The 23,548-nt window shown below is 41.2% G+C and overlaps 1 protein-coding gene across 2 annotated transcripts in view; it reads right to left on the bottom strand.

The window, feature by feature from the left end:
• Positions 1 to 1,740: 1,740 nt before the first annotated feature.
• The window catches only part of CHCHD3 (coiled-coil-helix-coiled-coil-helix domain containing 3), a 166,577-nt gene continuing 144,769 nt past the window's right edge, over positions 1,741 to 23,548 (bottom strand). The window contains exons 7-8 of one of the 2 annotated variants that reach the window (XM_042872393.1): positions 8,583 to 8,718; positions 1,741 to 2,453 (exon numbers count right to left, since the gene is read on the bottom strand). In XM_042872393.1, coding sequence (XP_042728327.1) covers positions 2,427 to 2,453; positions 8,583 to 8,718 — 163 coding nt within the window. In that variant the 3' untranslated portion in view covers positions 1,741 to 2,426. The remainder of the gene's footprint in view (positions 2,454 to 8,582; positions 8,719 to 23,548) is intronic. The other variant, XM_042872394.1, reaches the window with a different exon arrangement.

The raw sequence follows: 23,548 nt of genomic DNA, 5'->3' as shown, positions 1-23,548 counted from the left end.
ACAAATTTATTCACAGGAGTCATGAGAGATTGGAACAGGCTGCCCGGGGAGGTGGTGGAGTCAGTGTCCATGGAGATGTTCAAGAAATGTGGAGATGTAGCACTGAGAGACATGGTTAGTGGGTATTGTGGGGATGGGCTGAGGGTAGAACTGGGTCACCTTAATTGTCTTTTCCAACCTTAATGATTCTTTGACCAGTCCTCCCTATGAAGTATTGTCCTTTTTTTATATAGTTAGTCCAAAACATGCAAAGTGTCCCCATCCTAGGCAGACCTACTGGTTCCCTGAAATGTCCAACACCACATCTCAAGTGTTTTCAAAAGAGGTGCATCCTGCATGACTTGTGCACCAGCAAGTGAGAAGGAGGGAGGAAGAAGCAGAAGATGAAAGAAGGGATTAGAGTGCAGACATGCAGAAGGAGTGATGGGACAGGCAGAAGATGTGGCAAACTGACACTCACTCCAGAAACACTCAGTATCATTGCTCTACTTTAAAGGCAAAAGTTGTCCACAAAGCAGACTATTTTAAGGACTGCACCCTGCCTGCTGCAGTCAGCATCCTCCAAGCTCAAGCGAAACATGCGAGAGATGACACCACTGATGATACAGAAGATGTTTAAAGAACACATCATCTCAAATGAAGCCTGAAACACAGTTGGAAGCAAGCAAGCAAGCAAGACTGACTCCCATTGCTCAAGGCTTTCAGTATGGGAAACCAATAAACATTTGGCAATAACAGAGACCTTCCTTCCCGACATAGCTCTTCTGATTTTACAGCATCATCTGGCCTTATAAACGTCTGCTTTTCCTCTATGCTATATTTTGCTGCCAACTCTAAGTCTGGCAAGGATGGATCTGCCAACTTCTTGGCTCTCTGTTACAAAAGAGAACATTATAAAGGAGAATTTGTGAGTTAGCTGATTTGTAAACACTGCAGCAAGTCACCATGTAAACATGTCACTTATGTCCCTATTATTTCTCTCAAGCAGTTTACCTGGCACCTGACACTGTATGCCAGGATTTTCCTTTCCTTGTGCTATTACTGTACCTTTGCAAGTAAAAAAACCAAAAAACCTAGCTTTTTTTGTAACATTAAAAACAAAGAAGAACCCCTTAATTAAACAGTACTCAACAAGCATCTCAATAATTAGGATAGGAGAAACACTAGCAGCATTCTGAATACAAATGAGATTTGCAGGTGCACACACAGTTGTACAGTAGGATGCAGTTCAAACGCAGCCAATTAGAGAAACAGAACAGGTAAATAGACAGCAGAAGGCTCGAGACACATTGCTCATTTGAAACTATTAATACTGTGTAAAAGCCTTTTCTAAGATTGTTTGGTAAGATGAATGCTGCAGTAGTTATCTGAATAGACATAATGAATGAAACTGACCCCCCCATACTAAAAGCATATGATTTAGCTCCCCAAAAATATTACTTGTATTAAGAAGGTTTGCAGATTTGGGTGCTGCATGCCCTTCCATTCCCACGTACTCCGAAGAAAGGAAGCTCTGGTAGTCCATGAATGACAACATGTTATATCACATGGCATCATTTTAGGTTGCTTTGATAGAAAACAGTAATATGTAAGTAGTATTCCTGAAACCAAGGCCGGTGATGCATAAAATCCTATGCTTTAAAGCTTCTGTAATAACATCTGCTGGAAAAACATAACAGCACAGTGAAAGGAACATCACCAGCCTCGGAGAACCGGAAAGAGAGACAGTGAAACATCAACTTTGTTCATAAAATATATTTATTGTTGGTACAGAATGAGGCATATTCATCAGTACTTTATCAGAGTGAAGAGCACAACAGAATCATTTCATGAAGGCCGTGTTAAATCGTAAGCGTTGGATCATTAACATCATTCCAGCAGAAGGCCTGATGAGAGACTTCATTAGACTACATCGTTTGCGAAATAAGTTAAAGTAAAATTTATGTCATTATCCACTGTAAGGAAAACTTTATATAAGCAACAAATACGGCGAGGAGCAGCAGCTGACTTACTCACAATGCGCTGCCACATCCCGGCACACCAAGTGTTACATACCCATGTCTCTGACAGTGAGAAGTTTTCAAGGAGATTCTGCAATGAAATAGCAGCATTTGAAGGATATTTCCCCTTTCTAAGGTCAGTGAGAGGTTCTTTTCTTTTCCTTTCTTCAATCACCAATAAGTGGATTTTACTAAGACTGAACAGTGTCTTCGGATGTATGATTTCTGATGTAATAAGATATAGGTCTTGGCTTTTCAAATGGCCACACTGATTGAGCCGTGATGGCTGCTGCTCTTGAAATGGCTCTTCCAGTTCTTCTCTTTATTGGTCTGCCCTGTAAATGGGCTGTCATATCACTCTTGGGAAAAAATGCTCTTCTGCTGAAATTAGAGTTGATGGTCTTGTGCTTGATTTGGACAATGCCTTTATCCTCCTCTCCCAAGCATGCTCTGCTGAGAAAATGGTCAGAGGGGAGGGAAGAGAGAGGGAGAAACACGTGTTTCAATAATTCAAAGTTATTCCAGAAACCCACGGAATTTGGGATTTGCAATTTTTTTTTTTTCAATTAAAATACAAAAAAAGAACCATTGTTAACATGCATGTCATTGCAGAGACAAGTCACAGAGGCAGAATGGAGCTATTTGAGGGCTCAACAAGTCAGACATTTGGAGGAATGAAGAGCTGCAGGAATGATTCCTATTCATCCATCTTAATGCTATCATAGCTCCAGTCATGCTATGGCTATTAAGGAAATTAAAATGTCTGACCTTACAGTAAGATAAATCCTGTTCCCAGCAGTTACATACTGGAGGAAATATATCCCGAAGTCACACAGCACTAAGTATGTCCCCTACCTACACTCTTCCTATATTCCGAGTCATCATCATAATCTTGATAGTCTGAACATGTCGCACTGAACTTTCACTTCATTATTCACCTCCTGTGCACAGTCGGGCCACCCAGAGCTAAAAGGATAGATCTGTCAAGTACTCCAAGAATTATTCCTACTGCCACACCAGCAAGCTCTGCTACAGGGTCTTAACTCCATTTAGAGGTCCTGGCCTCTACTGTGAAAACACAGACTTGCAGGGATAATATGCAGAGCTGTATTAAGAGTTTCCTACTGTCATGAACCATAAATGAAGGGTCTTTAGAAATGAGCAGATGTACAGATACTACATATCTAGAACAGAATAGAAAGCAGGATCTAGCATGCTAGAGATCATCTACACTCATTGGTGGGCTATGAAGTTGACCAAAGCAATCTACTGTTCTTGCCTTCAGTATCCAAAAAATAGGGAAGAAATTATGAATCTCCTAAAAAACGATAGGAAGGGGTCTGACAATGTTTTGGGCTTCTGTCAGGAAAAGGCCCAAAAGTGAACTCTGAAATCTCACAGGAGACCTACAAATAACTGACTCAAATACTGGAACACTATCTGGCCAGACTGGGAACATTCTCTGCAGATCTGCACAGCACGGAGTCTTAGAAGTTAGAGCTCAGGAAAATTAGCAAGAAAGGGAATGGAAATGTGTTGTCTTTTCAGGATGAGAGGCAATAGGTTTAAGTTGTGCCGGGGTTCAGATTGGATATTATGAAATGTTTCTTCCCAGAAGGAATGTTAATGCATTCGATCAGGCTGCCCAGGAGGCGGTGGTCATCATTCCTGGAGGTGTTCAAGAAAAGGGTGGATGTGGTGCATGGGGTCATGGTGAGCATGGATCAGTAGTTGGACTGGATGTCTTTTGCAACCTTAATCATTCTATGATTTAAATCCTCACAGCCTTTCCAAAAATCATATGGAGAAACACTCAACTGTATCAAGCAGTGTTACTGCGATAAGGATTAAGATACAGCCCAAGGAGTCAACAGTGAGCACATGGAAAGTTGCTGAACGTCTCTGTTCACAAATAATACCCAGAACTCATGATAGAGAGGTTCATTCTAACAGAATAAAAGGAATCAGTTTTAGGCTCCCTCATTGCTTTTATAAACAAAGATAGGGGAAACTTGTATTAATTAAGAAAATTCTCCATCTCAGTTTACTGACAGGATCCCCTCAGAGATTTCTGCAGAACTGATGAAGGCTATTTCTACTGGAAGTCTCCTTTTGCAGCGGTAATGCAGAAACTTGCTCCAAGCCATTGCTGGGCTGAACATCAATGTGGGGTAAATTTATCACTGCATAAATTAACACCGGAAATTCCCGAAAGAGCAGAAAAAAAATGCTGTTACTTTTCTTTCATTTAGTGTCCTAGGGAAAGAAATCGCAGGTATTTGTTCACTAGGTGCATATTTCTGCCCACAACATTTAATTACTTCACGTATTTACATTATTTCCTTGAATTTTTTTTTTTTTTTCATGACATCAATGCAGGTGTGAAGGGAACGTGGTCTAAACCTCTCATAATTAACATCATTTAATCAAGGTAGTGCTAAATGGTGTCCACAAAAGACAGTGTCTTTTTATTGCGTTTCAGTTCACAGCCACGCTCATTTTACATACCCTTCCATTAGGCAGTAGACAGTACCTAGTGAAAATACTGGAGAATGAGGCTGAATGAAATGGTTACTCTGACGAGGATGCGTGATTGAGGACCACTCTGTCCTACAACTTAAAGTAATGGTTACAAGGCTGAAGAGGCTGAAGGACAGCATTTTGTAGCCAGGCTGTCAGACAACAGCAGCTGTTGTTATCATTCCTTCGAGTACTTTTGGACCTAACCTGCCTGCAGATACTTGCACCTCTGTGAAATAAGAGGTCTAATAGGAAAATATTGCACAGATGTCATCAAGCTATGCTGCTGTTGTGTTTCCATATAGGAATTAGGACTCCCTGTAGCTCAAGGAAAAATAAAATTGAGTATTCAACAGCCATATTGACCACATCAGTAAGAAGTAGATTAGGACAAGCAATACAAATGCCAGTGGATGGTCCGTATTATTGCAGATGCTGCAATAGCTGGAGATCCTTCAGCAGTGGGAAACACAAATCCATGGCACAGACAATCCTAATGTCTTCCCTTTAATAGCTCCATTAAGCAGTTTTTCTCTCTGCTTCTATTATAATAAAATACAAACATTAATAATAGAGCTTAATTTATCTCACTAGCTTCTCATGACTTTGGGAGAAGATTTAAACTGAAGATACAGCAATGTGTCAAACTCCTCTGAATTAACAGCTCTCTGGGACTTTCTAACAAGGGGAGAAAAGGACAGATAGAGACATGAGATTACAGACAGGATGAGAAATAAGGAGCATACAGAAGAGAGGGTGAGATAATTATAAGCAAGATAGGAAAGAAAGAGGAGTCAATAAATTCAATTTATGAAAAGCACAGAGTGTGCTCAGCCTGAGCACAAGTGCCCAGACTCACCGCCAGGAAATCGGATTAGTTAACTTATTTGGTTTTCAATATCTTGGTCTATTCCCTCTAGCAAATTTTCTTCTTTGTTTGTTTCTTGTAGCCAATGTCAGTTAACTTTTTCATTTCTGAATCTGCTATTTATCCTGCTCTTCTGTCTTTTGACCAAGCAGACATAATAGGTAATTCTGCAGTATTCTATAGCGGTGTTTGGCAATTATTTCAAAGTAACTGCTTGTCTGGACTTCCAGGCAATCAGCGAGTAAAAATAATTACAATTACAGCTGCAACACATGGAGGATGAGCTCTAGAGGACTGATGTTCGTTATGAGAAACAATCATTCCTGCTTGCAAATATTTCCATCATAAAAGGCTCCTCTTTCTCTGTTATCATAAGAGAGAAACCTCTGAATTCTCATCTTGAAGCATGTGTGGAAGAGAATAAGAAGCATTTAGGAAACACTTTTAACTCCTTGACAGGCTCGGCTGAAGATCTTCAACAAAAAAAGGTGTTTAAAAGGACTCCGAAACTTAATGCTCAGATTTATGCAATTTCCTTTTCCTGCACCTTCTGAACATGAATTAATTCGCCCTCATCATAGCCTTCTGAAAACATTCCCACCAGATATAAACTTCAGTTATAGCTTAAACACGTATAATTAATTAAAATCTACAGTTCCTGTTAAAAATAGCATAGAATTATAAATGCAGTAAATGACTTTTCCAGATGACGCAAGCATCAGCGATGCCAACTACACAGCGACCTAATATAATTTACTAGCCTTTATTTTCTTCTTCTAAGAAGGGGGTACGACTGTTTACGAGGTTGGATAGAGATAGGACAAGGAGGAATCGTTTTAAACTGAGACAGGGGAGGTTTAGATCAGATATTAGGAGGAAGCTTTCCACGCAGAGGTTGGTGACACACTGGAACAGGTTGCCCAAGGAGGCTGTGAATGCCTCTGGATCCCTGGAGGCATTCAAGGCCAGGCTGGATGTGGCTCTGGGCAGCCTGGTCTGCTGGTTGGCAACCCTGCACACAGCAGGGGGTTGAAACTGGATGATCATTGGGTCCTTTTCAACCCAGGCCATTCTATGATTCTGTGATTCTAGAATGTCTCAAAAAATAATTTTTCTAGAAACTTCACACTGGATTTTGAAATAAAAAATCACACTAAGTGAAAGCTTTGAAAATAATACATATAAACATCAACACTTGCTTGCCATGGTAGGAAGGGACCTGGGCAAAACCCACTGCACCTCTCACACCTGGGTGTGTGAGCATGGAGCTTTAGAAAGGAGACCCTCAGGCTATGACATCAGGAAAGATTTTTATGAGCAGAGAGATGCAGTAGGCTGTAGAGTTCTAAAGGCAGTGAAGGAGCACAGGAGCTGAGTGCATTAAAGTGCATTAACAAGTGTGCAGGAGAAATATCCAAGGGTGTAACGAAGGAGGTAAATCTGAAAGGGACAGGTTCGTCTCATTGATTTTTATACTTTACCACAGGTATCCTCTTGGGTCAAAGTTTCTACTGATGATAACAAGGTTTAATATCATGAGATGATTTCAGAGCTGCCCGGGCAGCCCCACAAATTGTCCTCATCCTGCATTGCAGCACATTCACAGAACGAGCTGCAGCTGCTGAGCTTGTCATCCAGCACTGCCAGGCTGCCCATTCAGACAGGAGCACACTAACTATATAAACAAAGAATTACAATAATAGCACCCCACAAATGAATTAAGTGCTGCGGAGTGCAGAAACAGCGTTAGCACTGCAACTGTTGTCTCCCACCAAAATTTACAGAGCACTTAAACCGAGAGAAGCATTAACTCTAGGAAGATCTCGAGCGGTACCGGAGCAAGACTGCACGAGTTCAACTGCAGAAAGGTCAGAGTGAATGATGACAGCCAAATTCTTTCTAGTGAGATAGGGGTTGGCCTCTTTTCCCAGGTAGCAGTGGTAAGATAAGAGGTAATAGCCTTGAACTGTGTCAGGGGAGGTTCAGGTTGGGTATTAGGAAAAATTTCTTCTCAGAAAGAGTGGTGAGGCATTGGCACAGGCCGCCCAGGGAGGTGGTGGAGTCACTGTCCATGGAGGTGTTCAAGAAATGCAGAGAAGTGGCACTGAGGGATATGATTTAGTGGGCATGGTGGGAATGGGTTGACAGTTGGACTGGATCATCTCAGTGGTCTTTTTCCAAACTTAATGATTCTACAATTCTATGATTTTCACACGCTCAAATATTAACTCATAGATTTTATCAGAAACAAAGATTAACAGACTTCTTTAACTACTTTCTACCTACATCTTTAGGTTAGATATTAGGAGGAAGTTTTTCACACAGAGGGTGATGACGCAGTGGAACAGGTTGCCTAAGGAGGCTGTGGATGCCCCATCTCTGAAGACATTCAAGGCCAGGCTGGATGTGGCTCTAGGCAGCCTGGTCTGGTGGTTGGTGACCCGGCACATAGCAGGGTGTTGAAACTAGGTGATCACTGTGGTCCCTTTCAACCCAGGCTGTTTTTTCTGATTCTGTGATTCTATGATTCTGTGATTTTATATGTGGCCTATAAGCATGTTTCCAAATGGCTTCTTTAAGAACACAACTGAAATCAACACATGCACGTCTGTATTTGAAAGATTCAAGCTGATTAAAAAGAATAATCTTTAGAAACATTGGCTTCTTTTAACTGGAACATTTATATAGTACTGTCATTTCCCCTCTGCTGCCCTAATGAAGCATATATGTTTATAATCTAACGTAGCAACATGTAGAGTAGCAAACTGAATGTAAACGGGGAAAGAGCAGGCAAACGTCAGCATTAGACCCTGAATACTTAACTTAAAAGAAATCAAGACTTCCAGCTGGTGAGCAATCTAGTTTGAGACATCCATTAATTTGTTACTGAAAGTGGTGGTATTTATGACAAATAGTACCACTTAGTTTAATCCCCTTGTTTGACTGCTAAACCTGCAGATACCAGGAAACATCTGCCAACAGTGTTAGCTCCTACACTAAACAATGGTTTCCCAAGGGAAGAGATGGAAACCCTATTATTTAAGTAAATTGAAAGAGGACACCACAGAGCTTGTGAGAACAAACACGCAGGGAACAGTACTGCTTAACGTGTACAAGGGACTAATTGGATAATCTGTTTCCTCTTATTTTTTTGCCTTCTATAATTACTCTAATAGCAAGACTCCTACACTCACCTGTTTGGCATGATTGACACAATGCAGGTACTGGCTAGCCAGTGCAGAGCAGCTGAGGGTCTCCTGAGCATGTTGCTGGTAACACTGCAGAATTTTGCCCTGAAGATCAGCACAGACTGGTTGAGTCTCATATCGCCTGGGGAAAGAAGAAAGAAGATTTTGGTTTCCTTCTCAAAAACATTTCGGAAGAGATGCAACTTTAAATAACAGAAGTAAGGGAGAACACTTTAAAGTCACAAAAGGAAGGCTGCTTTTTAGAGCTGTTTGGGTTATAATCTGGGTAACATCAGACCCAAATGGGAAAGTGAGCTGCTAGGACCACAAGAGTCATCCTGATCTAGTTCTTGGTTCTAGCTGGCAGATAAAATCAACATCCAACTTCATATGAGGACAAGTTTTTTTATTTCCAGTGGTGACACACTGGAACAGGTTGCCAAGGAGGTTGTGGATGCCCCATCCCTGGTGACATTCAGGGCCAGGCTGGATGTGGCTCTGGGCACCCTGGTCTGGTGGCTGGTGACCCTGCACACAGCAGGGGGTTGAAACTGGAGATCATTGTGGTCCTTTTCAACCCAGGCCATTCTACAATTCTGTGTTTTGAACTGAGGATCATACTGAGCATGTCTGATTTCACCTACATTAAGAAAAATAGTCAGAGAAATGCAGCACTCATTAAGCTTCATTGCTGTATAGTCCTATGGCCATACAGTCTCGCTTCTTATTAAATATTGCTGCTGCAGAAGACAGAAAGCACCCACTGGGCTGACCTACAGAATACAGAAAACCTGCTGCCATCAGCAAATTACACAATCTGCTTTTGCTGATCTGATGATAGCCTCTATTTTCAGCACATCCTCCTCCCTTTCTCTTCTACCCATCACCTCAATTGTAACCCTGCTGCCAGATGTGCAAGTTATTTAGGAATTTTGTCTGTTTTCTTTACTGTGTGAATTAATTACTCTTGCCATCTTTTTGGCTGATGTAATACACAAAGGAATGGAAACTATTCTGCAAAACCAAATCTTTCTTGGACAAAAATCCTGTCATTGGTATTAATCTATATAATGTTATCCACACAGTGACACAGAATTGAAATAGAAATACAACTCCTATTTTGGAAGCAAAAGGTTGGCAAAACGTTCAGAATTCCAATGTAATTTTAAGCTAATCAGATATTTAATTTATGAACAACTTTTAAGGTACTCAAAATCTAAAATAACAGAATGACCAGGGCTGGAAAAGACCTCCAAGACCATCTAGTGCAACCACCCACCTACCACCAATACTTCCCCACCAAACAATGTCCTTACTCACTGCTATACCTCTTTTACACCAAAAAATAAAGAATTTCAGTGGTAGAAAAAAACAAACAGCAAAAAAAAAAAACAAACCCACACTTGAAACTTCACAGAAAAACAGCAGCTAAGGTTTATATAATACTATTTGTCTTATGTGTGGCAACTGCATACTTAATACACTTTCCCATTTAACCAACCAGGAAAGCCTGACTATGGCTGTTCCAACATCCACTGCAGCCCACATTATTTTTAGTTCAATGAGGTCGTAAAAAGAACAGGACTTATCAGCAGCTGCGTCCTCAGATGAATATTCTGTTCTTTCTTATTTTGCTGATTGGCCCGGGCAGATCTCTGCTTTAGTACAGCGAGAAAATGAAACGTGAAGCACAGTGCTGTTCCTTGGGGGAATTGACTTCTTGGCAATCACTCAAGATGTAGTACCAAAGAAGAAATGCAAAGTCTCCTTGATTTTACAGTATATACCGATATAAAACAGCTCTCTTACTCCTTTCATTCATTACCGTGCATTTGTGAAATACCTAAAACAGAATTTAAACACCGTCCCTGGAGCTTAAAACACTTTATGATCTGGAAGTTCAAACTTCTGCAGGCTCTTGTGGATGAGGATTTCCCCTTAATCCCCCCCTCTACTGCTATCAGCAAGCATTTCAAAAGCGTGTCAGGCATCAAAATGTACGACCACAAAATGCTGTACACTGACTGACTTCAGCAGAGTGTATGGCTGTACTGGGGTGAAATAGAAGTAAGAGAGGAAGCACTGTGGATGCCCTTTGTAAATGTGTGACTCAGCTCTTACCCTCTGTCGATTGATTTTTCCCTAAGCCATGCCATCAGCGCCCACATATAACTCCTGATTGGAATGCTCCAATGGATACTTTACAGTGCCCACAGTACCGGAGCACCGTAAGACATGTTGATTTATTTTCATCTCATCATTTCCCATTGGTGATGTTTCCAGCTGTGCCCTCAGCCCACTCCAGCAACGCAGTCCCAGTGCTGGTCAATGCAGCAAACAGAGCCACTTTCTTGAAGTCAACGAAGTCCATTTTCTTGGATTAATCTGTTCAAGGCGAGCACCAGCTCTGTATTGATCTGCTGTGCTTGTTATGCTCCCCTAATGCACTATTTGCACTTTTGGGAAAACACTAAATGAGATTACTATCCAACATTAGATGGCCATAAAGCATGCAGGGCAGGATCTCCCGTTCAGGAAAAAAGGCTGCATTGCACATTATGGTAAAGCAAGCAAAAGGTCTGTGATTGATTTCTGGTGGGTGATGGATGGCAGGACTCTCAGAACAGTCAGAAATGGCCAACAGCAAGGAAACTCCTCAAAAGGGAAATGAAACATCTCCCTCACTGATAGCTTCTCCAATGTTCCTGTAAATAATGATAATTTTACAGAATTTAAGAGTCTGGTGGGGTTTGACTGAAGAGGAAGCTTGTAAGAAAAGGTAAGCAATACAAAAACAGTAGTTATGAAGAATCTGCAGGGAAAACATAAAGATTTTTAAGACTTGAATGGATCGAGCAATGTGGTCTGGTTCCAGACCTGGCCCTATTGAAGCAGGAGATTCCTCCTCTGAACTCACCTCGTGTTCTGAGGGGTATATTTTGGAATATACAGCGGGGAAGTTGTCCAAATTTTAGTTATTTTTTCTCATTTAGGAATTTCACAATTGAATTGAAGAAAACAATTGGGAAAATACATACTGTAGTGGTCAACGGGGACTGAAGGACACTCTGACAGATCTCCATCCTCATTCAATGCAACTCAGTAACTACTTTCCAGAGTCAATACACGTGAAATTTAAAATACCTTTCTTCTCCAGAGTCAATATGAACAGCAGCCTGATCTGCGCCCTGCACCACACGGCATGCTTTTATTAACGTGTTTTTATTAAGTTTACAATTACTCGATCTGCTTTCGCTTTCCCAGCTGCTCCTCAAGCACCTCATCTGCCAGCAAAATATTTCTGTGTGCTCTGAGGCAGCCACGCGCCCACCTTTTCCATCAAGCTGATGCACCACAATCTCATAAAGGTAATGGGATGAAGACACAAAAGAAAATAAGAGAGAGCTTTAAAAGGAAATATTCTATGCTAAAGCACGAAGAGAAAATTTAATGAGAGTAACTTTGTGCTCATCTAGCCTCTCTCAAAGAGCATAGCTTATCGTATTCCCGGGGGCTCTGAGAAAAGGAGCCCCTTCATGGCATTCAAACAAAATGTCTACTAAAGAGGAAATGTGAAATCACCCTGGTAAGTTTTGTGATAAAACTGACATTCTGACTGAAGGAATCTGAATGGCTGATGAGTTTCCAACTGTGCAGGTATCTGGCATAATCTCACCAGATCAGGACTTCAGGCAATTGTCATAAAATATAGAAAAAAAAATAGCAACAAAAAACCAGCATGGATTATGAAAAAATTGTACCATTAGATGGCCAGAAGTATCCAGGGCTTAATTTGATTCCTCATTAAAATGCTGACACTCATCAGAAGCATCTGTTCTTTGTGTAACCCTTGGCATCCAGTGCTAGCCCTGTGCTGCTCAGTTAAATGATGCTCTGGGTCTGAGGTCAGGCAAAGCACAGCATAACCCAACACTATGTGCAAACTCTTTCCCTACAAACCAGCATATGTGTGGCCAAATTACAACCCAGGGACAGTCTCCAGCACGTGCACTATGCTGGGTGCCATCCAGGGAAGTGCTAGCTTCAAAATCCAGCCTTGCAAAGGATTGTGCTACCTGGTAGACAGCACAGGTTAGCAGCACAGGAGAACTGAAGCCAATGTCCTGACCTGCTTTACTTGCTCCTGCTGCTGCTATCAGAGCCCACTAGTGCTGAGCAGCACACAAAGTAACAAAAATATATGTTTCTTCCTCAAGTTGCTTACAGTGTATGTAAAGAAGCAATGCACTGATGCATGGGAATGCACAATGGATGGAAGGTAGTATCATTATTGGGTTGTTCAGAGAGACATCAAACAGCTAACTGGGAGTAACAGTGAAGAACAATCATAGAATCATAGAATCACAAGGTTGGAAAGGACATACAGGCCCATCTAGTCCAACTGTCCTCCTGTCACCATTACTACCAGGAGCCACTAAACCATATCTCGTAGCTCCTCATCCGGATGCCTCCTGAACACTGCCAGGGACGGCGACTCCACCACCTCCCTGGGCAGCCATTCCGGAGCCTGATCACTGTCTGAGGGAAAATGTTTTTCCTTATGTCTAATCTAAACCTCCTCTGGTGCAACTTGTGGCAAACAAGAAGAGCTTTGATAGAGAAGACTCTGCAACTCCATGGAAGGAGGCTGTGGTGAGACGTAGGTTGGCCTCTTTTCCCAAGTAGCAGTGATAAGATAAGAGGTAATAGCCTTAAGTTGTGTCAGGGGAGGTTCAGGTTGGGCATTAGGAAAAATTTCTTCTCAGAAAGAGTGGTGAGGCACTGGAACAGGCTGCCCAGTGAGGTGATAGAGTCATTGTTCCTGGAGGCGTTCAAGAAAAGGGTAAATGTGGCACTGAGGGATGTGGTTTGGTGGGCATGGCGGGGAAGACTTGACACTTGGATGAGGTTTCACAGAATCACAGAATGGCCAGGATTGCAAGGGATCTCAAGGATCATGAAGCTCCAACCCCCCTGCTACATGCAGGGCCATCAACCTCCACATTTAATACCAAACCAGGCTGCCCAGGGCCCCATCCAATCTGGTCTTGAACACCTCCAGGGATGGACGGGGCATCCACAACCTCTCTGGGCAGCTGTTCCAGCACCTCTCCACTCCCTCTGTAAAGAATTTCCCCCTGATATCCAACCTAAATCTTCCCTCCTTCAACTTAAAACCATTTCCCCTTGTCCTGCAGTTATCTACCCTTTCCAAGAGTTGATTCCCCTCCTGTTTGTAGGCTCCCTTTAGTTACTGAAAGGCTGCAATGAGGTCACCCTGCAGCCTTCTCTTCTCCAGGCCGAGCAAGCCCAGGTCCCTCAGCCTGTCTTTGTAGGGGAGGTGCTCCAGTCCCCTGATCATCTTAGTGGCTCTCCTTTGGACCCTCTCCAACAGCTGTCTTTCTTGTACTGGGGTCTCCAGAAATGGGCACAGTACTGCCCACAGATGGGGCCTCACAAGAGCAGAGTAGAGGGGGACAGTCACCTCCCTGTCCCTGCTGGCCATCCCTCTTCTGATGGAAATGTTTTCCAACCTTAATGATTCTCTGCAAGCAAGAAGTGTGAAACAGCAGACAGACAGTGGTATCTCCCAGCATTACACAAAAGGTGGTGGTGAGGAGATCATCCTTTTCTAAGATTACCTCATCCCAAAAGAGTGAATTCCACAGACCCAATGCTCAGTGAATTTGCAGGAGTTGTTGAACAGTATAGAAAACAGTTGCAAAACAGATAGCAGGAGAAAAAAAAGCATGAAAGGGCTCATGGTAATGAAGGTCCTTTCTGCTGCACCATTATTTTTAGCTCTTCAATTAATTTACTCCTTACATTAAATAATTTTTCAAAACTGTCTTTGCATGTGAAGTGGGTGATGACTTGCAAGTGCATTATGAAACATGTAAAGCACAAACCAAATGGTTATGTTCTTCTAAAGATCATTTGGAAGGAATACCACAATCTGATTTCTGAGTGTCTGTAACTGATGTTATGAAGCAGTCCATAATCAAACTGTGCCCACACAAAGCCCTCCAAATTACCATGTGGGAAGTGCTGCCAGCAAAAGTTCACGTACTGTGGAGTTGATTTCTTGCTTTTATTTACTCTTGACTACATAGTGAGACTTCTCCAAAAGCTGCAAAGGAAAGAATTTTCCCAACAAATCTCTGATAAGTGGCAGAATAGAACTACAGTTGTTCCTGCTCTATTACATTCAAAAAATGCCAAACGTGCATCGTGCCACTAAATAAATGACTTCTGCAGAAGTCTGAATACAACCTGAAGTTGGACTCTATGATCCTTTCCAACTTGGGATATTCTGTTTCTACAAACTTTGCCCTCAGAATATGTATTTTTGGTGCTATTAAGGATCAGCTTCAGTGTTAATGCTGTTCATGTTATTTTTAGACCCTTTGGCCTAAAATTCCAGCACTGACAAAAGCTTTGGCAAATGTTTGCCATCCTCTCATTTATTTCAACTCTCTTAAAAGCAAATATAAATCTGTTTTCAGCAGTCTGACCTCTGAAATTTAGGGATGCAGATGAGGAGGAAAGACATATTCCAGCACGTTCTTATACATGCACCACTCGAAGACAGACAACTAATTATGTCTAGAGTGAACTAAGTCAAGTTTAATACGTTGATGAAAACCTGGTTTAACAAAGAGGACTGGCAGACAGCACTTTGACCTTTTTAGGTGCTTTTTTCTTTGCCTGGTGAAAGTTAAGGAGGGCAGATTTAGGTTGGATGTCAGGGGGAAATTCTTTACCGTGAGAGTGGTGAGGTGCTGGAACAGCTGCCCAGAGAGGCTGTGGATGCCCCGTCCATCCCTGCAGGTGTTCAAGGCCAGGTTGGATGGGGCCCTGGGCAGCCTGGTCTGGTATTAAATGTGGAGGTTGATGGCCCTGCCTGCAGCAGGGGGGTTGGATGTTCATGATCCTTAAAGTCCCTTCCAACCCAACCCATTCTGTGATTCTGTGATTCCCACCTGGTAGGATAGGATAGCAGTTCAGCTTTTAATATAAGCAAAGTGGAAATGCTTCCTTGTAGTGCAACAATTTATTTCTTGCGTACAGGGAGGAAAGAGCACTGCAGAGATTAACAGAGAGAATTTACAATCCCAAATCTGGCAAAGCACATAAATGCAAGCACAACTTGAGAAGTGAGTAATTTCACATTTGCATGTACAGAGTTATGCACAGTCTTACACTCTTTGTTGGGCTGGGACTTCCAATAGGATTAAATCAGAATGGGGATCAGAAAAGATTTCCTGGTTGTGAATCCTAATTAGTCCAATGAACCAATTGCTAAGGTAAATTTTCAACATTTTAGGACATTACATTAAATAGACTAGATCTGTCCAGCCTAGAAAAAGAATTGCAAGTGAACATGAGGCAGTTGTATGAAATCATCAGTGGCATAAAGATTATTCCAATTATTCCAATGAAGTTTTCCAGTGAAGTTGGCCAATGAAGTTTTCTAGCAGCAAGTTTACAACTAAAGAAACAACTCAAGCATTTTCTAAACAACACATAATGAAAATCTGGAAGTCACTGCAAGAGGATACTGGGGTATCACAAGCACAGTTGGGTTCTGAAGCCAGTTATAAGGGACTGTCCATCAAAGGATTAAGAGCAAAAATACAATGTTTGGCTCGGGAATGCCACATTGCACTTCTTTTTTGAAGGTTAAATGGCATCCCTGTGTAATTCCCCTGTTTTTCCACTTTTCCTGAGATATCTACTCCTACTGACTGCCTGATAAGCTAGAAGGACCTCTGATCTGACCTGCCGAGTCTGTGTGTCCTCTGAACACCTTCATCAAAGAATGAGACTGCCATCCACCCTGACAGACACCGTTACATGGAACACTTTTATTTCAATTGATATTCCTTGAATTTTATTATCCCAAATAACTCGTTAATAAAATTCACCTCCTGGAAGAAAACATACAAACCAAAAGCCTTACAATACAAACACCACCCAATACACCAACAAATTATTATACAAACGTACCTTACACACAGCTGGTCCTTGCAGCTGCAAGGGGAACCACATGCTGGAATTACCCAAACTGGGATGCACGTTTTTAACCGTGGAGCTTTAAGAACAGTTTTCACTGAATACTAGGATATAAGCTTTAAATGCTAAAACAAACACCTACATGGACGACAGCAGTGCAAATTTTAGACTTCTAATTGGGCATACAAGCCTTTGTACTATAAAGATAATACAGCAAATATAATCTTTAATAAAAATCAGCTTGGAAAGGCTCAGCTTAATCTAGATGGAATACACTGTACCCATGTAATGTGAATACATGAGATAAATACAACAGAAAGAACTTCTTGATCTTGCACTGATTAAAACCAGCTTCTATTTTGGTAAATTAGGAAAGAATGATCATCTTGGATGCATGGAAGCCTGTCCAAGAACAAGGCAGAATGGGAAACAAACAAATCCAACCATAAATCTGCTCAGCCTGATTTGAACGCAACCCCATCCATCCACGCACATGCAGTCACTTTGTGATGACTGCATTTCAAACCTTATTTTGAGTTTGCATGTAGCATCACTTGAGATCCGTCTCATTACTCCTCCCAAAAAGTTATTTAATGAAGACTGGCAACACTCCACTCGCTCAGCTGTTTGTGAGCAGAAAAGTCAGAGATCACCATGGCCAACGACACCAGGTGGTGCCATTTCTTAGCGTTATGAGTTTTGGGGTGCTTCCTGGCACTGTGCAGGTCCGAGCAGTGCATCTTCCAAAAGGAGCTACAGCAAGCAGCAGGGAATTATTGCTCTCCTCGGATCCAGCCTGAGCTCATCACAAAGCAGATTCAGTCTTTGGGAAATTTAATTGATGCTTTGGCTGACATTTCTGATAGATGCGTGATGCCAGTGGTCTGCAGCCACTGCTGTTCCAGGACTACGTGGGTGTATTGACTAGCATTACATACTACGTAAAAATACAACAAAACCTCTCAAATTTCTAAAGAAAAAGAACTTTTTGCAATAGTTTGAAATCTTTTTCTATACAAAAGTAGCGAAACAACACCATGATAAACTACCCATTAAAATGGATAACATTATCATTTTAATTTTATTCATGCCCCGTGTTCAATTTTCCATAGTAATGTTACATCACAGTGTGTGTGAAAGCACATACACACAGAGAGTAGAACACAGACAGATCTGAGTAAAGACTAACCAACCAAATGAGCAGCATAAACCAAATACACAACTGTGGATTTATTATTGCTGTGTATTTCCCAAGGGCTATACAATTCACTTCAGGCTTTGTAAAGTCATGAGTAACATCATCATCCCAAACTCGTGATAATAAAATCTTCACAGCACCTTACACGACTCCACTAAAAAACAGCTTTCCTCTTATATAGGTGGTATAAAGTGTGTTGTAATAAGGAGACACATTTCTTATCTATAGCAAAGGTCAACTGCTGCACTAAATATGAAACACCATAGGACACCAACTCTTGGCACGTTATTATCCAAATATTACTCTCTCGAGCAATATATGTTTAACTATTTTATTCAGCCATAAGAGGCCTGAAAGCCTGCTACTGACCACAAACATAAGACGTTTTATGAGGAAAAGCAGTGTGCAGAAAAAGCAATCAACAGTTAAACACTTCAAGCATCACTGCTCCCGTGGGCGATGATTACTGGAGGGAACTGAAGGCTGCAATCTTAAAAGTTAAGAGAAAGTAAAATAAATGCCAATTTTTCATTTGGGCATGAAATTTTTCAACAAAAAGGAGGCTCGGATTCACTCTGATAAGCTACAAAGACTATGTGTGCTTTCCCAGGTCTTGCAACCAGGCTGTGGCGAGTCAATCTTTTTAGAAAATATCATCAGCTGTGCTGCAAAAACAATAATGTGTTAACAAAGAGGAATAATCACCTTGCAGACATGCTGCTAAGTGCGTACTGGACCTTGTTGTAATATATCTTAGCTTTAATGTGCTTGTCCAATGCTCTGTAGAAATAAAGGAAAATATAATGAACTCAACATCCTTTCTAGCATCCCAGTGGGGAAAATGCACCGTGAACAAACCATGAACTGCACTTTGAGAGAAGAGTTGTGAAGCACAGCGTTCAAGTTTCATTCTGTTATTTTTCCTGCTGTGGTTCCATGGGGCTGTTTTAAGACATCATAGTACTGGAAAAGCAGTTCAACACCAGAAGGGTGGGGGGTTATTGCCAGTGCCATCTCACACCTTACAAAGGTCTCCTTAATACATTCACTGTGCACTGACAGAATTAATTAGGCACTTAGTTACACGACTGAACTTTTACCTGATCCAAAGAAGTCATTTTAACCCTTTGTGTTTTATAATCTTATAGTGTATGATTTCTAAGGCCCTATTTTTCACCAAGGTCTCATATAGTTGGGTGGTGCAATGCTTTTGTGTTTTATGACATTGGTGTCATCTGCAAACTTGTTGAAGTTTGATCATTGATGTCATTGATGAAGATGTTAACTGACCCCTGAGGGACACCACCATATGTTGCTGATCCCCATCTGGACATTGAGTCATTGACCATCACTCTCTGGGTATGTTCTCACAACCAGCTCCTCATCTATTGAACAGTCTACCCAACAAATCCATATCTTTCCAAATTGGAGAGAAGGATGTTGTGAGGGGCTATGTCAAAGGCCTTACTGAAGTCCAGATAGATGACACCAGTGGCTGTTCCCTTTGTCTAGAAAGACAGTTATGCCATCATAGAAGGCTATTAAGTTGATCAGGCAGGACCTGCCCTTGGCTGAGCCATGCTGGTTATCCTGTAACACCTCCCTCTCTTCCATGTGCCTTAGCATAGCTTCCAGGAGCATCTGCTCCATGATCTTGGAGGTTGACAGGTCAGTAGCTCCCTGGGTCATCCTTTCTAGGATTTTCACTAGTTCTACTGCTAATTGCTACTAAGAGATTCCTCCTGTTCTGGCACACTTCCTTACAGAAGGAAAGAGAAATAAAGTTATTCTCCTTGTAATCCTCTACAGCTTGAAACTGGCGATCTCCACCACTATGCTGGGGGTCTGGGTTTGGATTTTAAAGGGTCTAAATATATCACAGTCTGAAATAACCCATTCTGGAGAATGGGTAATTTCCAGTAAAATACCTCACTGATGGAAACGGTAATAGAAGCAGATTTTTTTTTTCTGAACATCCTTCATCTTCCTCCCAGTACCACCTCTGGAATGCACAAGTAGTTGAAACTGGAATCGTCTCCTTCATTTTGTGGAGTAAAGATGGCACAAAGCACAATGGTCTTCTTTGGGGTAGCACCTATCTGAAACAGTAGGATTTTATCATCCTTACACACTTGATGGGAAAGGTTGGTCCACCTTAACATGGTGAGTGAAAGCATCCTAGCGAAGGTAAATAGAGCTCAGAGAGACAATAATGAAGATAATTATACTTAGTTATTGTTTGGTCTACTTACGGCCCTATTTTATAAAGCTACTGCCAGCAGAGCTATTTTATGTGATGTCTTTTTCATGTAGCAACCTTTTCATAAATCAAAGGAAAAGCAATACGAGGCAGTTTCTCCTGCAGCCTGTTTGACAATAAAAGTTAACACTGAACCCTGGCTGTTATCAATCTTCATAAACGTGTCCATGATACGGCAAGCCTGTTCCATATTACACTGAGTTTGTTACTAATGCATGCAGAGGAGCAGCCCAGTGGCTCAATGTATCTCTTAAATGGCTGGAAACTGGGACCCGTGCTAAATGCCAAGGAAAGCTTTGAAGATATAACTGTTTCTCTCAATTTCTTTAATATTAGATAAAATGATTGTCCTTTTCAGTGTTTTACACCTGAGCACCTAACAGAAAGTTTGACAGAATCACAAACTTATTACAGCAGTACAGATGCCCTATTAAGGAGAGAAAGGAGGAGTGCATGATACAAGATGTGTTTGGATATTACCTGAAAAACTCAGTTTACAATGCGTACACAGAACAAGAGCTAATGGTGGAGTTTGACTTTCACACATATTCATACTGCAAATAACCAAAAAGAAGCAATTAAACTTTATTTGCGTAAACATAAGAGTTAGCAGGTACCTGAAGACTGCTCCTGTTTGACACAGAATTACTTTATGTATAGAGAAGGACCAAAAGGTCTTCAGATTTCATAGAATCATAGATTCATACAATGGCCTGGGTTGAAAAGGACCACAATGATCATTGAGTTTCAACCCCCCTGCTGCTGTGCAGGGTCACCAACCAGCAGACCAGGCTGCCCAGAGCCACATTCAGCCTGGCCTCTAATGCCTCCAGGGATCCAGGGGCATCCACAACCTCCTTGGGCAGCCTGTTCCAGTGTGTCACCACCTCTGTGTTTCAAAGAAAGGCAAACTGCCATAGTGCCATTACATAGATTTGCTCTATCCTCAATCAATTTTCTTTTAGAGCCACCAAAACCTCCTTTGTAGACTGCCCAGAAAAAGATTTGCAATGTCTCTACCTAAAAGAGCCAAATATTTAGTGGAAGAAGGGTCTGAGCTAGATTTGTTCAGCACTAAATTACCTGAAAAGAATTAAAATTCAACACTGGTTGTGCAGGCTACATATTCTTACTGAAAGGGTTCTAACAATTTTTTTTGCTAAAGTACAGCATCTAGTCAAGGCAAAGGGAAAAGAACATATGTGATGGAACAAAAGGGGCTGCATTTCACCAGCCCACTAAGAGCAAGATTTCATTAACAGTAAAGTGGTGCAGACAGAGAAGCAGTCTATTACACACAGATCCATAAAGGCTGTCTCGCAAAATCTTTCGATCCTGATCTTCTCGTGCTTCCAGTAATGCATATGGCACAGGGCAGCATTTGCTATGCAGTATTATCCAACTTAACACACCCCTGACAAAGGGCTGTATCTTTATAGTATTTATAGCCACAGACATGGCACTCCGATATTCTCCTTAAAGATACACGTATTAGCTTTATCTGTTTTGTTCAGTCCCATCCCCCAAGGCTTAAATGCGTGATTTTGGACCCTACTTTGATTTTATATTGCAGGCATATTAATGGAGAGGCAGAGGACAGTGTGAGAGAGTGCGTTTTTATGACAATTAGGACTATTTTTCAAAATATTGACAAGTTTTCCAGTTCCAGTTATAGCTCCTCCGTAGAGACGCACAGTACTTGAATTGGCAAAAGCTACTAATGCTTAACTGTTCCATAAGCATTAAGAGGGAAGAATGCCTCCTTTGTGCTTTTTCGTGTTCGTTTAGGCTGAGAGGGCGGAGTGCTCTTCAAGCTTCTAAATGTGCCGTGACACATTAATATCAGGTCTTATCTATCCAAGTCTACATGTTTTAAATTCCCAAAGTAAAACAAAAATATTTAGGAAATGCCCTCTTCACAAATACCTGCAAAAGGCTTTTGATTTCCTTAAAAATGAAGACTATGCTCAAGAAAGTGTGAACACGTGGTTAGCAGCTGTAGAAGCATCCCAAAAACTGGTTAGGATATTTAATGGCTGGAACTGGATGGTCTTTAAGATCCCTTCCAACTTGAGCCATTCTATGATTCTACAACCAATACATGTATTTTCTTGTATGTTTCTCAGGACTCTTGCTTTAAGATGCAGTGATAAGCACTGAAAGAATCAAAAAGCATATTCAGAATTTTGCAATGAGGAATACTGAGAATAACAGAGCAAATATGGAAGAAAATGCAGCCAGAACATCAGTAAAAAAATGTCCTGTATAGAGTATACATTAAATAACAAATGGTATTTCAAGGGAAATTCAAGGGAAATAAGTAAAACATGAATTTTCTGCTGGGGACACAGACTATCCTGTTGGATCTGAGCGCTTCCAACCAACAAAGCTAGCTCTTGTGGCTAACATGGCTGTGTTCTGATCAATTAACCAACTTGCACAGTTGCATTTAAGGAGATATCAATTGTGAAAACTTGCTGAGAATTTTAAGCTAAGAAGAATACAATTGTATTTTGAGATTTTACTTTGTGGGGAAAAATATTTATATTCACATAATAAGCCCTATATTCACAAAAAGTCACTAACGTCTAAAATTCAGTTATCTGAATGTAAAATCTCCTCTGACTGAAGGAGGAAACGTGCTAAGATATTCACATTTGGAGGTGTGATAAAGTAATAATGCTCATGAGGGTACAACTGATGTTGCTTTCCTCTTCAAAGCTACTAAAAAACGCACACATTGGTGCTCTGGTCAACTTGTAGGAAGCGCTAAATAACCAATATCAGGGTCTGCAGTGATAGAACAAGAGGAAATGGTTTCAAGCTCCAGGAGGGTAGATTTAGGTTAGATAGAAGGAAGAAATCTTTTACAGTGAAGCACTGGCACAGGTTGCCCAGAGATGTGGTTGATGCCTCGTCCCTGGAGACTTTCAAGGAGAGGCTGGATCAGGCCTTGGGCAACCTGATGGAGCTGTGTCCCTGTGCACTGCAGGGGAGTTAGACTGGATGGCCTTCAGAGGTCCCTCCCAACTCGAAGGATTCTATGATTCTATGATTATATTTTTCAAAAACAAAATTATTTTACGCTACTGGCGGGATCAACAAAGACAAAATGCCACTACTTGATGCTAGTTATAGATGGAAAAGTTTGGGGACTTCTGATCTCTTACCTGTAAATGAGGCCCAAACCAGTGAGGTCAACAAAAAGAGATGTACTATGTTAAAAAGAACAGCTTATAAGGTTTGTGTGAAAAATGGCAATTGATGACCTTTTAATTCCAGACTAGGCTTTGGCTCATGTTACCCCTCTGATCTCAGTTCAGTCCCCTAACCTTAAGGATAACTGAATGCACTTAGGTCACATATATGAAGCTCCTTTCATTATTTTTATTACAGTAGCACCTAGATGAATTAATTAAGGAAAAATTGACATTAGGAAACAATTTGCTAGGCATTCTAGTTCATAAAAAAGCATCAATACTACACTGAGATAATAAA

This window comes from Lagopus leucura, unplaced genomic scaffold (assembly GCF_019238085.1).
Source record: "Lagopus leucura isolate 7727_CA_CO unplaced genomic scaffold, USGS_WTPT01 Super-Scaffold_100008, whole genome shotgun sequence".
Taxonomy (NCBI): Eukaryota; Metazoa; Chordata; class Aves; order Galliformes; family Phasianidae; genus Lagopus; species Lagopus leucura.
The sequence above is the reverse complement of the archived record's forward strand: the minus strand, read 5'-3'. Positions and strand labels throughout refer to the sequence as shown.